The 14,489-nt window shown below is 40.5% G+C and overlaps 1 protein-coding gene across 4 annotated transcripts in view; it reads right to left on the reverse strand.

The window, feature by feature from the left end:
* The window catches only part of esyt2a (extended synaptotagmin-like protein 2a), a 68,383-nt gene extending 57,291 nt beyond the window's left edge, over positions 1-11,092 (reverse strand). For all 4 annotated transcript variants that reach the window (XM_012855899.3, XM_012855898.3, XM_021312515.2 and 1 more), the window contains exons 1-2: positions 10,935-11,092; positions 5,867-6,260 (exon numbers count right to left, since the gene is read on the reverse strand). In XM_012855899.3, the coding sequence (XP_012711353.2) occupies positions 5,867-6,253 (387 nt within the window). In that variant the 5' untranslated portion in view covers positions 6,254-6,260; positions 10,935-11,092. The remainder of the gene's footprint in view (positions 1-5,866; positions 6,261-10,934) is intronic.
* Between the last annotated feature and the right edge of the window lie 3,397 nt (positions 11,093-14,489).

The following is a 14,489-nucleotide window of genomic DNA, read 5'->3' on the forward strand; positions in this document are numbered from 1 at the left end:
TTATAAAAGCGGCATAAAAAGAGCTCTGATTAAAAGAGAACATCTTCTCAGATGTTTATCTTGTCCCCAATGGGACAGGACATAAAGAGGAACGCTTTAGGCGGTTCTTTTATTCCAACATTTATCTACTCTGTTCAATTAAATTTATTTATTTAGCACCAATTCACAACACATGTCGTCTCAAGACACTTTAAAGGAATAAAAAGGCAATTAAATCGAATCATGCAGACAGATTGCAGGCCAGTTACATCCATTCAACATTGCTCTAGTTATAAAACAGTGCAGTTGAGTTCAGTTTATTATTCAAGATGGTTCAAATAGTTTCTACCTAAGGAAACCCAGCAGACTGCATCGAGTCACTGACTTGCAGCATTCACTCCTCCAGGATGAGATGCACCAGCAAACAGCCATTTGTATTGAGTACATTGTGTCCAACCAGAAATATGCTTGAAATTCAGTCTTATTCCAGACTATTCAGAACTAGGGATTCAATAGAGATTCATCGATCTAGTTTTTTTCCAGTTCCATACTATGCCGATACCTGGGCTGAGCTTATCGGCTGATACCCGATACCGATTCGATACCACTGTTGAATGAATGACCCGTATACCTTGCCATATGAGTGAAGGCATCAGGATTGACATAAGCATTGTTAAAAAAGAAAAGGTCTGCGTCCTTTTTACCAAGATGCTTTAGGAGGTGCTAATTTAAGTTTGTGGTTTTGAATTTACCAACTTTATCCCCACCCCTCGCAGTTTTTACGTTGCAGACATCACATGTTGCAGTCAGACTACCAAGTATCAAGCTGATATCTGATCCAGGTATTGGATCGGTGCTTCTCTACAAACAAATATTCAAATTGTGATTAATTGTCAATTAATAGTTAAGTAGATTACAGTTTGTTCCACCCGATTAACTACCGTCCACTGAGACAGACCTTCTTTCAGTGTTGTTGTGCGGTCGCCATCCACAAGAGGACGCTGCCGCCCATTCTAAAGTAGAGCCAGGGTGTCATGGCGGAGGCAACCTTAAGCGGTCCAAATGAAGTCCGGTGTGGGATTATTTTTTCACTGTTTAATGACAAAGGTGCAAAATGCTCTTTATGCCATTCTGTTTTTAAATATATACACTCAAAAAGCTGTTTAAGTTTTCAGCTAAACAGCTCCCTTTAGCCAGGCTGCCTGGCGGAGCAGAGTCAACTTCTCAACCAAAACTCACTGATGTGCTCAGAAGGCGAGGATGTGATGACATAAAAGCGGAGGCCATCACAGTATTGTGGGAATTATTAGCGTTTAGCTCTTCGTTTAATGGAAAGACCCTCTTAATACAATAGAAAAACTAAGGTTTTTAAGAAAATTGCCGCTTATCAATCGTTAGTCGACGGGTAAGATCAACCTTAGATTAACTCAATCAATCAGACGATGGAGGGCAGTTTAAAATTTCACTTGAAGAAATTTTCTTTAACCAAAAAGTGCTTATTGTGATAAAACATTGATGCTTAAATCCTGAAGCACATGCAGAAATTGTCCCGAGGCAACTCTTAGGGTCTCCCTTGAGCTTTTAAAAAGCTAGACAGATGTTGTGAAAGGAGTGAAGTCGTCAGCAACAAACAGAAACTTATGGGAGAAGCTGATTATTCCAGTGATGGCGGCTATCTAACTTGCGTTGCACACCTAAAACCGATCTTCCCTAAAACATGAAACAAATCCACTCAACTGCATTGTTGCAGCAAAGCCCGGGGCACTGCTGAGATACAACAACTAAGCTGACTTAGTCCAGCGTTGCTTCCCTATAACTTTCACCACAGCTCTGCATTTTGATTTTGGTTTAAAGGAAACATTGTTAGAGTTGAGAAAAAAGGTCTGTTAAGGTTTTATGTTGATGCAAATTAACCAAAATTAGCTCTACGCTCGATTTGAGTAGCGCTTTGATGCGACTGGTTCAGTGTTTTTCTATCATGGGTAACAACAGAACACAAGCTGTAGGTTCTGACTGCAGCCCGTTTGGTTTCCCCGTCTGACCTCATTCCTTCGCGGCAGCGGCAGATAACTCCCACCTCTGACCCAGTAACCACGCTCGACCAGGCACCAGGAACCTCACGTAGTTTCTTCATTCCGCAACATGTTTCATGAAATTAACCACATCTGAGCACCGAAACAAGTATTTGTAAGTTCGCATCACTAAAGGTAATCGGTTAGCTTCCCCTCGACGATCACAGAGCGCTAACGTCCACAGACAGCATTCCCGCAGCGCTCGTCTTTGCTTGGTCCGACACAAAGCATCTGATTTTCCAGCCTACGCGGTTTAAAAGCCTTGTGTTTAATCGAGGTCAGGAAATCAGAAACTGAACATACGGATTACTGTCTAAAGGTTGGTCTTCTTGACTGTGATTTTAATGCTATGTTGTTGTCGTTTTATTATTCAGGGTTGAGAGGGAGAAATTTACGACTGCCGAGGCCAGATGAGCAACACTTTAAAAAGTTGCGAAACAAGAAAAACGACCCGGAGCGATAAACACTGAATCACCCCTTTGTTTGTAGCAGCGGCGAGTAAAAGAGCTGCCGAGTGTGGCTGTAAGTTTCTTAGTAGTGAAAACGTGCCACCGCCTCAGCCCTCCCAAGGTATGAGCCGCTGCCCACACAGCCCATCAGACCTCATTCCAGGAATATCTGCAGGAAGACGACAGAGAGCTGCAAGGAGACAATCAGGCCCTCTGCCAGCATTTATATGAAATACCATCAGAACTGTGTGTTTGTTACACATTTTTACTACATGGTCAAAAAAAGTGGCTCGCCTGCCTGCACACATGCTGTCGTTACTTGATGTTAAACCCATTTTTTAACCACTATTATGACCTCCATCCGGCCTTTGCTGCTATAACAGCTCCAACGCTTCTGGGAGGGCTTCCCACGCCTTTTAGGAGAATCCTTGTGGGACATTTTGATCATTCTTACTGAAGACAGTTGTTTTGTGGCTCTGATTAGGATCCTGGGAGGGGGGGGGGGGGGGGGGGGTTCTCCCTTTGAAGGCACGACCCACTGGAAGGACCCACAACTCTCTGAGGGGGCTATATATCCTTATGGCTTGGGAACCCAACCCTAGAACATGTAAATAAGGCGACTGTAAAACTTCCAATTATCTCTTTATGTCGTTGTCCAACCCCAGTTACACAAATCAGGCATAACATTATGACCACTGACAAGCAAGGTATTATCTCTTCATCATGTTTAGCAGATGCGCTGGAAGCAGTAACAATGGGCATGCTCGAGGATTTGGGTGATTTTGACAAAGGCCACTCTATGACAACTGGACAACCGCATCAAGTCAATAAAAAATAAAATAAATAAATAAATAAATAATAACCCATCAAATCCCTTTTTGACCGCTGGATTTGCACAACCCTTCAGGTCTCTGTAAGAAAGCCAACAATGAACAGAGGCTTTATTTTTCAGCCTCACTGTTGAAAGCCAAACAAAAGAATGAATCTAAGACAAGAAATGGCCTAGTCAAAGTCCAGAACTAAATCTCAACCGAACTACTGCTTCTTTTCTATTTATTCAGATTTTTCCATGCAACAGTTTCCCTTTATTAGTGGAGTTAACAAGATATGAGAAAAGTTTGGAAATGATTCACGATAACCTGTTTTTCCTTTCTTTTTTTTTTGTTATTAAACCCTGATATTTACCAGCTAGCAGGTTAGTCTGTCCTCCCACAGAGAGAAAATTGGTCCAGGAATGCATAGAAGAGTCCAGCAACCAGTTAGATGTTGCCACGGACTCCAGATGACCCAGATCTCCGTCTCATCAAGAGTCTGTGAGGACGTGCAGGACAGACAAGTCCGGTCCACGGAGGGAATTTACAGGATTTAAAGAATCTCCTGATAACGAGTCGGTGCCGAATACCACAGCACACCTTCAGGGCTCCGGCATCCATGTCTGACAGATTAGGGCTGTTCTGGCAGCAAAAGAGCGAAATAAATAACACAGTATTGTTATTATGTCGCCATCGTGTAATGACGTCTCTGCCTGACGCGCGTGTTTTACCGAGACCCTGGTTTCTGTGGTTGTGAATGGGTGAAAATCCCTGGAGAGATGTTTTCACATCTCTGAAAAGGCATTTCCTCTCAGAAAACGTCATGTCACAAAGAAATGTCGATTCCTTTGGTGTGATTTTGAAGTCAGGAGTTAAAAACTATAGGTGCAGACGCAGGCTCTGGGCAGACTTTAGCTTTGTGGCATGCTGCTCTTTTATCCAACCCAACAATCTTAATAGTCATTCCTGCATTCTTAGCATGCAAGAAACTGGTAATATTGGCTATTAGGGCATGCCAGAAACAGAAAGAGGAAAAACAAAACATGGCATTCTGGCTCCTCCTTTTTCCATTTTGTAAGTTTGACTTGGCACCGACATGAAACTACGACGGATATGACAGGAATTAAAGCCCACGGAGCTCCGAAAGGTTCTGCTGGCAGGATTCAGGATTTTATTTGCCTTTTCTGACAAGAACTGAAAAATTAAAACGGTTAACTATTTCTGAGGCCCAGGCCAACAAGCATCAGTGATTGAATTTCCTAAAAGAAGAACCAGACGGCAGATTTGTTTTGGGTTTTGCTTCTAGTATAAAATATGAGTAAAAAAAGTATTACTTTTTTTTCCCCAAACAGGATGGTATTGACAGTTTTGTTCATAAATGCAACAACAACAGTTCTGAACACACTTTGAAAGTCTGTTTCAGCCTAAATGGTGAAACATGGTGGGTGGCAGGGTTGCCAGATCTGACTGACTGTTCTGGACCAACTCGTAAGAAAACAGCCCAAATCGCACAACATCTGTTGAATTAATGTTTAAACGCGTAGAACTCTTACAGAATATATATTTTTTTAAAAACACGGCATTAGCGCACAGCTGGACTATAGGGTAGAAAAATAAGTTAAACATACTGTCTCCCTACAAAATGTCCTATCAGGCAAGCAGATAACCCACACACAGAGATCCCGTTCCCAATGTCGCAAAAAAAAAGCAAGACAGCACTAGTTGTAGAAAACTGTTTTTCTCACAGAGAGCAATCTAATGTTTTTCTTTCACACAGCCATGAAACATTAATAAGTTGACCAGTTGAAATCTTAACTTCATTTGGGGCGTTTACAGTTGACTGGCGAATACCATTTCATAGTGACCCTTAATTAACCAATGATTATTAATCACTGAAGGTGAAAAAATGCTGCATTTTATTAAACTGTTAGGTTATTTTTATTTTTCCGCCACACAATGAAAACATCTTTGATAGAAACTTCCTGATATTGCTTCCTGAAAACCCGTCAAACGTTGCGAAAAGCAACCCAATCCGCCCCAAAGCAATTTTTTCTACCCAAACGTGTTCAAGAGAATGGGATGGGAAAGATGGCCGTGTCTGAAACGATGAAGTTAATTCATATCAGCCTGGACCTACTACGGTCAGAACCGCCTCTGACGGGTGGAAAATCTCACAGAAAACCGACGGCAACAACGTAGAAGTCTCCACGTGAAGATCTAGGCACATTTTGATGTAGAAGACAGCATTTGTGAGTCTATAAACATTTTCCTCAATCCAGAAATCTTAAGGAATAACAGATCAAATGGCTGAAATTCGGTCAACATTTTAACTATTATGTTCCCTTTATTGCCAGTAACCGTTGGGTTAGTACGGTCTAAAGGTGGATGAGATCAGATGTAGACCGCTGACACTAACGCCTCTGTTGAGATACCGGAGCAAAGGTAAAAATATGCATGATTATCTGCCGTCTAGGACGTCAACCAGTTAGCGGCGACATTCCACACATGAGCCGAGACGTCTGAGGCGTCGGCGGGTTACTAGAGGAGGACTCACCCACGGCGGCAGCTCAGTCGCCGGCAGACTCTGCTTCACCACCTTGTCCTGGTGGTCCAGGAAGGCCAGGGCGCGGTTTATCCTGTAGTCCTGCCCGCCGTGGTTCTTCCTCCAGTAGAAAAGCGCGGCGAGTCCGATCAGGACCCAGCTGAAGCTGAACTCAAAGTACCCCAGCACATAGATGGGAAAGATGACGGCAAAGGTTTTGGCGAACTTAATCCACATCTGGGAGACGTCGGTCAGCGACGACGGCTGCTCCTCGCCCAGCTCCTCCGGGGACAGCGGCGGGGCCGGCGGCGGCGGAGGCGTCTGGTTGCCGCGGGGCACCGGGACCGGTCCGTTCGCCCTGGTGCCTGGCCCCGCTGTACCCTCCATCCTGTTGTTCATTTCCTCCCTGCAGAGACAGTTTTTGACAGTGATTTGTAGGAAACGTCAGTACACTGGAGAGCCTTTAGCCTATTATCACAACAATGCGGAGTCATCCCTGGACAGTACGCTCCTACAGGGCGCTGACACGCTAAAGAGGCTGACAGAGTTTGAAGAGCCAGTGCAAAGCTGCCAGATTGGCAGCCAAGAAGCTAAACATAGTGCAGTATTAAAAAAAAAAAAAAAACGACTGGAGGTATAATTTAGATAAGACTTTGAACTGAATATTAGACGACACTGGTTGTCAGAAAACACAGAAGACACTGAAAACAAGGCAGCGAGTGTGAAATCAGACAGGAGGGGAAAAAAATAGCATGACACTCCATAAAAAGAACAAAGTTTAAGCTGAAACAAAAATAACCCACATAATTATGCTGTTTTTCCAAACACTGTTAGTTGAAAGCATACTTGGGTCAAAGCTGTTTGATTCTCACTACACTGCAAAAACGGAACTAAAAATGAGTAATATTTTCTTTAAATGAGTGTATCTGTCCTTGATTTGAGCAGGTTAATCAAGATGATCTGCCAATGGAATAAGACTTTTGCTCTTAAAATAGGAATAACTCATCTCCATCATCTTATTTCAAGTCTAATTATCTTATTTTAGGGGTCAGAATACTCATTCCATTGGCAAATAATGTTATTTACCTGCTCAAATCTAGGACAAAAACACAAATTTTAAGAACATTTTACTTATTTTTAGATCCGTTTTTGCAGTGTAGTAAAGGTTCCACACTGCAAAAAGAGAACTAAAAATGAGTAAAATTTTCTTGAAATGAATGTATTTGCCCTTGATTTGAGCAGGTAAATAAGATTATTTGCCAATGGAATGAGTATTTTGACCCCTAAAATAAGATAACTAGATATATTGCACTTGAAATAAGATGATTGAGATGAATTGTTCCTATTTTAAGTGCAAAAATCTTATTCCATTGGCAAATAGTCCTATTTACCTGCTCAAATCAAGGAAAAACACATTAATTTCAAGAAAAAAAATCTTATTTTTAGGTCTATTTTTGCAGTGCAGGATCTGGATGCATTAGCACAAGAATAAACCTGCAAAAAAATGCAAAACAATGCACAATACAAAGGGAGAGGAATTATATATACCATTATGAATCTTCTATGTATAATTTGTAAACTTGATTTTGGCACCATAACTGTGTTTCGCTACCAGAAATAACACCAAACAGGTGAAATTGTATGCAACCCAAAAATGGAAGGACTGAACGTGTGCAGCTACAGGTGGAGGTCACACTAGGTGAGCTACACCTAAAAAATGAAGCTATGTCTGATTGTGTCTCCTATTCAGATTTTTCACATTTTTCCGTGAAGATTTGAGGTTGCACAATAACGTCTCTTCTTTCCTATCTGGCCGGGTTCTGAATCCAAAGAGGGGAACCACCCAAAAGTCCAACAAACCAAGCCAAAAAACACAGCTGTCAGCGTTAGAGCAGACGGAGCTGACGGTACCAGCAGAGTTTGTTCCGGTGAAGCAGCCTCCATCTAACAGGGGGAAAACACGGTTCTGTCCACTAGGGCTGCACAATTAATCGCATTTGCAATAAAATCACGATTTAAAAAATGCATTTTCCAAATCGCAGAGGTCTGCAATATTTGGCTATGTAACAACTAGTGAATCAGACGCGTCCTTTAGGTGTCGGTAAAATGTTTAAAGTGGGTTTGCCTCCACATGGAAGGGAAGACAGTTGCAGCAGTGAGATAATCTAATTTTATTACTTGTTTTAGAGTTTATATAATCATACTGTTTTACCAGAAACTTACAGGTATCTCTCCAGAGCATTAAGTTCTGGTCAATCAGTTTAATACATGGACTTGCTTGTTGGTTGGATTGATGTCCAATCAATTAAAAGCTGTTCTCTTGAATAATATTCTGATTAATAGAAACATTAAAAGTTCTTGTTTTAAATAGTCCTTGTTTACAAACATCTTTATCTAGAGGCCATTTTTGTTGCTTGTGGTTTAATGCAGAGAAAAGTCAAAATCAAATAGCAATTTTGGTTGAAATATATTGTAGGCAGAACGCAATCATTTCTGCTCCAAATTGAGACGCAGCGGCTCTTTTAGCACCTGATCTGCACATCGACGAAACAGATTGATTTGTTTTTTTGTATATGTTTAAAAAGACATTAAATCGCAATATTAAGATAAAGAAAAAAAATTGCAATTTGATTATTTTCCAAAATCGTTCAGCCCTACTGTCCACGGCAGTTCTGGTGTTAGTTTTCTCTTCTTTTCTTCCCTAACATCCCCTCTCTAAAGTCTAACTGTCCCTCAATAATCTCAAGCAAATGTGAGCTTAAATAAAGCAGTTTTCTTGCTTCCTGGTAGAAATTTAGAGAGAAAGGAAAGAATCCTCCTGCACGTTGATTTTTGGTGGATTATTAAACTGACAGCTGGTCATTAATATAGTTGAACAAAGCTCACCAACACCACACAGCTGCAGGAAAAAGGACGATGACAATAATTTTTTAAACCATTTCATGTTTTTTAAACCCTGTCGTATCTCTAAACCAGGGGTGTCATAATCCAGTCTTCAACGTCTAGACGTGTCCCTGAAGCAGATACTGGAGTCTGACGCCGCTGGTTTGAACCGATATGTGAGTGGGGCCATGAAGGCAACATCTCTGGTGTCAGTGGCACTTGCTATACTATGCAAAGTATGAACATAGATTAAGGTTGACAGTGTCAAAACAAACCGTCTGCCGCGTCTCACATGTTCACCACACGCAGTACAAACAGGGTTGTTGTTGTTTGTTTTGTTGTTTCTCTTTTTACAAGTCTGATTTAAACGGCTGCATGCTGATAAACCCACAAAGTAAAAACAAAAAAAAGAGGAGAAAAATCATGTGCAACGATGTAGCTAACGTCCTTTTTTTCCAATGCAAAACTTACATTCATTTAGCCTTTTCCAGGTTTACATTAGTAATAGCGCTGTCATAAAGGGTCAGAATGTGGCAAGCTAATTTTTTCACTGTACAATCTGAAGAGATTTATAAATACCGCTGGTCTAAATCTACGGCGGCATCAACTATCTGGAGGCTCTACATTGTGCAAATGTCAACTTTTTTCAAACAATTAAACAGACTTTTCTGTAAAAATCAATGAAACTTCCCTGATAGTTTGAGGTCACGTTGAGTTTTCCATCGATTTAGTTTTAAACGGTTAATAAAAAAATATTCCACGTGTGCGCGCGGGCGTCATCTGCGGTAATTGATCTGAGCTCTTTGGATCCTGCCTCTGCTTAGTTCTCCTACTGCTCTCCAATTTGCATTATTTGTTGTTACTTCAACGTTTACCTTTTTCTTCTCTGTCATTTTTATCTCCTCATAGAAGGTACACCTGGTCTGGCGTTCTGTTAGCGGTGACATCATCCAGGGAAGACAGATCACCCACTACTACCATCTAACATAGAAAGTATTCCTGGATCAATGTGTGCTTTTGTGCTTTCTGTCATAGTGTTTGTATTATGTCCTGTTCAGCTGCAGCAAAAAAAAAAAAAAAAAAAACTCTGAGCTGCCTGTGATGACGCTGCGTGTATTTCAGGGTGTATCCGGCAACAATAAAATACGCAGAAGTAGTTGGAGAAGAAGAACAGGGCTGACTTCATTGATCACTTTGAGGCGTGGGAGAGAAAAAAAACCACATGATCTGGTTGATGCGTTCCACTGAGGTGATTTATAAGTACCAGCGATGATCCACTACCCCGGCTGATAACGATGCCACAGGCAGGCGGGCAGACAGACCTACAATCACCCCAACGGGGACAAACCGTGTCTGACACCTGAAGGCGAAGCCCTTTTGCAACACAGGTGCTTCAGAATCCACAGCAAAACCCACCTGTCCACTGTAAAGTTTCCTAAGATCACCTGATCAGCTGGATTCTTGTGCCTCTTCTTCTGATGACACCCATACAAAGCATCTTTCTCTGTGTGTGTGTGTGGGAGTGAACTCTTAAGAAATTATGTATTCTGTGAAATCCTGCAGTAAGACTGTGAGTGAACATTTGTTAGTAGAAAGAAAACATATCACTGCATGTTAACTTTAAACAAATGATCCAATGTTATAAATAGATATATCAATATTCTTGTGTGCAGCCAATTCTGAGAGGTCAACTTTGACCGCTTTCATACCATTTCAATACAAGTTATAATAAAAATATGAATACACGTAGTGGCAGGAAAACTAGATGAGCCACTGTTGAATTCGGGTTTAATGATATATTTACGATTATTTTTTGTTTGTTAAACTTTATTTATTTATTTGCTTTTAAAAGTGTCTCACTTCATTCCTGCGCCGTTACTCACTGCAGCCTGTGCCCAAGGCTGTTATGGAAGCGGAGATTTAACAGACATATTTATTGTTTTGTTTAATAATAGCGACGCCGAATAAAAGAACAAAACATATACAATCGTATTACCATCAATAAAGCACTTTTCATGCGCTCATATTTGACGCTAGGCAGGACGCAGCTTAACTGGGACGGTTTTTCAACCGAGTCCGCCGTGACGACACAGTGACACGTATGAAGGCACTTCACCGGTGTTACGTACAGTAAACACAACCGGGAGGGGAACTACTTGTTCCTCAACGCTTAGCACCCAATAAACGGCCAACTCACCAGAATCCAGCAGAAGCATTCGCTCTATCCACACACAAAAAAAAGACACAAGAAGAAGTCAATCGAGCAGCTGCTTCCTCCGCATGCCGACCAGCTAAACTCCGACTGCCCTCTCTCCTCCTCGGTTCATCCTCCACTCTGTGGAGGGGAGCAGCCGTCAGTCTCGGCAAACCTACAGGAAGCTGTCATCGCGAGAAAAAAACAGTTCACTGGCACGGAGGGAGCTTCAAACAGACCTCACCGCTGTAGACTCGGGCGCCATCTTGTGGAGGGAAATAACAATCAAGCCGTGAAAGCGGTTCAGCTCACGTTTAGCCATTTTAATCCTATTTGGCCAAAATTGTCAAGTCAAAGGAATTCCAGGGCCAAAAAAACGAACACGTTTATTTTAAAACAAAACATAAATGTTTTTTTTTTTTTGTGTTTTTTTTTACCTGCTCTGCAAAATATGATAATTTGACATAAACTGACTGGTCAGATTTTTTTTGCTGGAAATTAGTATTTAAACCATTGTAGATCAAAAATTAAAAACAGGTTTTGCTAATTTGTTGTACTAAAAGACGGCCATCAAGTTTGCGAATTATTTTGAATAATTCAATTTGACTCTTTAACAATAATAACCTTCATTCTTTTTGGTCTAGCAATATAAGAAGAGTATTTGGGTCACTTTGAAAACACTTGCTGTAATTAGCCAAGTTTCATAGTTAAATTCAAAGCAGACTTTAATCCACCAAAGTCAGTTCTCCTACTGCTCTCCAGTTTAGCATTGTTTGTTGTTATTTCAACTTTTACCTTTTTGTTCTCTGACATTTTTTTCTCTTCATGGAAGGTACACCTGGTCTGGCGTTCTGTTAGCTGTGACATCACCCACGGGAGGCAGATCATCCACTATTAACATATAACATAGAAAGTACTCCTGGATCAATGGGAGCTTCTGTGCTTTCTGTGTCTCTGCTCTGTCTTCTCTAAGCCCCAGTGGGTCGAGGCAGATGAGCGTTCACACTGAGCCTGGTTCTGGTTCTGCTGGAGGTTCTGTCTTCCTCTTACAGGGGAGTCATAATTTTGACAACTTTTAGATATTGCCGTAAAGGTTTTAGCAAATCATAAATGTTCTTTACTGACGATTCTACATCAATACAATCTAAGAAAAAAACAAAACATAATAAAAACGGTGTTTCGCTATATCTTTTAAAATACAGAAGCAATTACCGACTTTCAACAGTTGGGTAGAATAAGAGGCATTTTGGCACCTGGTCAGTCTTGATTTGCTCTGCATGAGCAATCTACTGGTTAAAGGTTGAAAAGAAATCAGAAGTTATTTTAAACACTTCCCTCTTTTCTTAGTGGGGCTTTTGTTGTGGCTCATGTGGACAGTTGCTCTGGGCTGCATTAACAATAGATAAACAATTGTCTGCCATTTGTGTTTCCTGAACGTTTCCTAACGCTTTTGTGCATGCACGGTCAATGTGCAGCTGGCGCTCCTGTGTTTTAAACAGACTCCCTGCTTGCTGCTGGGAACAGAGAGAACAGGTTGTGTTTACGGTCAGTCTGCCATGACGTCTTCCCTTCTTTTAGCTCCAGTGTCTGTGGGCAACCTTTAGCAACGGCTTTCAATCTATTATTAAACACAATAAAAAGCATTCCTTCAATGTCAACGGTTCATGTGAATTCTATTTATGTATAAGAAATAACAAACTTTATATTATAATTATTTTTGGTCGGATTTTTAACATTGCTGCAAGCAAACTAAAGCCACCATAAATCTTCCTTTGCAACTTTAGTAAACCTGTAAACTAAATAAATAAAGTTTCATTTGAGCTTTTCAGTTATATCTAAAAATGTATTACATAGTCATAGTGTTGTTGTCATGGAGAATATTTTGATCTTGAAAATAATTGGATGTTCAACTATTCAATCGTTGTCAAACTCAGTGGTCTGTAAAGAGACTTTGCACAGAAAGCATTTCCCCACTAGATGTCAGAAAAGTGTTTATATATTGAAACCTCATCATCTGCTGTCTAAACTTTCCCCCAGCAGAACTTAACCATGAGAATATTGAAACCGATGTAATAATACGTCACCTGAAAAATTAATTATCGTTTTATAAACAACCTCTTTTAAAAACAATCTAAACATGTTATTCCTGCAGTCAGCACCTAACAATCACTGTGGAGCAAGACGCCTCATTAGTCTAATTTGGACCCGCATTTTAGTTTGAATGTAAAAATAGTTATTGCACAAAACGTTAATTTATTAAGGTAAATAATATGAAATGTAAAACCAGATCACTTAAGCTGTAAGGAGATAAAAAAGACACACGTGAGCTTTATGGACTTTATTCTGTCCTAACAGTTGTAGTAGTGTCTATAACTGCATAAAACATTAGGGCATAAAATGTAATTGTACCAGTTGGTTCATTTTCATTAAAACACACCCCATTAAACTCTTACATCAATGTGCAGCATGATTAAAGATCAAAAGTAAGCAACTACTTTTAAAAAATCAATTACTAACTCATATGATAACCTAATACAATAAGATAATTGAAATAAAACACCAGCTGCAGTGAATGCAGGTAAAGATCTTATTTCTAGTTCTTCCAGCTGTTTGTTTTTGCTGTTTTCTTCATTCGGTGGACTTTTTGCAGTGTATGTGCACCTGGATCCGTTCTTGTACCATTGCTGAGCGGCCCGTCATTCATTTCAAACAAGAAGTCCACAAAGATCCTGTGAAAACAAGGTTCAAGGAGGCGGTTTCATTTCCATTTTCACAGATTTCCTGGCAGAGCAGAACTGGGAGTACGGCCAGACTGCACCTAATAAGTACGCCACTGGATGCAAACTTGTTGAAATGTGCATAAGTAACTGTCTATCTAATATACTATGCTTTTATATCTCATATACACACAGTCATATTAAATAAATATTATTAATAAGAGAGTCCATTTATTTAGGTAACTCAATTCACTCTAGTGAAGCACATTGAAGAGATTAATTACACAGAGACTGATGTTTTTCTTAGCCTTTTTTATGTTAGTAAAATAAAACAAGGCATGTAAGAGTGGAACATGACAGCCGAATTTAATATATATTTACTGTACTTTTAATCTGACAAACAAGCCAGTGAGTGTATACACGTATTTTACTCATCTATCTTTACTTGTCTGAGTTTTAACCTCTTCCCTATTGTTGCTGTCACTATGGAGAAGATAGGAAATGAGACGACGTTTAAGAATCAGAAGCAACAATCAAAAACGTCTTTGCTCCGCTGTCTGAATCTGGAGGTGACTTGTTGTGAAAGACGCTGACATGTTTAAAATCGGTCTTATACACAAGCCGTAAAACTCCTGAAGCCATTGGACGGCTGGTTAGCATTCCTGTGCCAGCATCCTCCAACGCAGATTTGTGCCACTTCATCCTCACTCTGCTTTCATGAGCTTGTTGCACGAGATGGAAACCATGTACACAGAGGCAGAGAGTATTTATGTAGAAGCAGAGGGATGTTTCTGTAACGGCATATTTCTGCTCTCTTCTAATTCCAGACACCCCGACTTGA

This window comes from Fundulus heteroclitus, unplaced genomic scaffold, assembly GCF_011125445.2.
Source record: "Fundulus heteroclitus isolate FHET01 unplaced genomic scaffold, MU-UCD_Fhet_4.1 scaffold_85, whole genome shotgun sequence".
In the NCBI taxonomy this organism is placed as follows: domain Eukaryota; kingdom Metazoa; phylum Chordata; class Actinopteri; order Cyprinodontiformes; family Fundulidae; genus Fundulus; species Fundulus heteroclitus.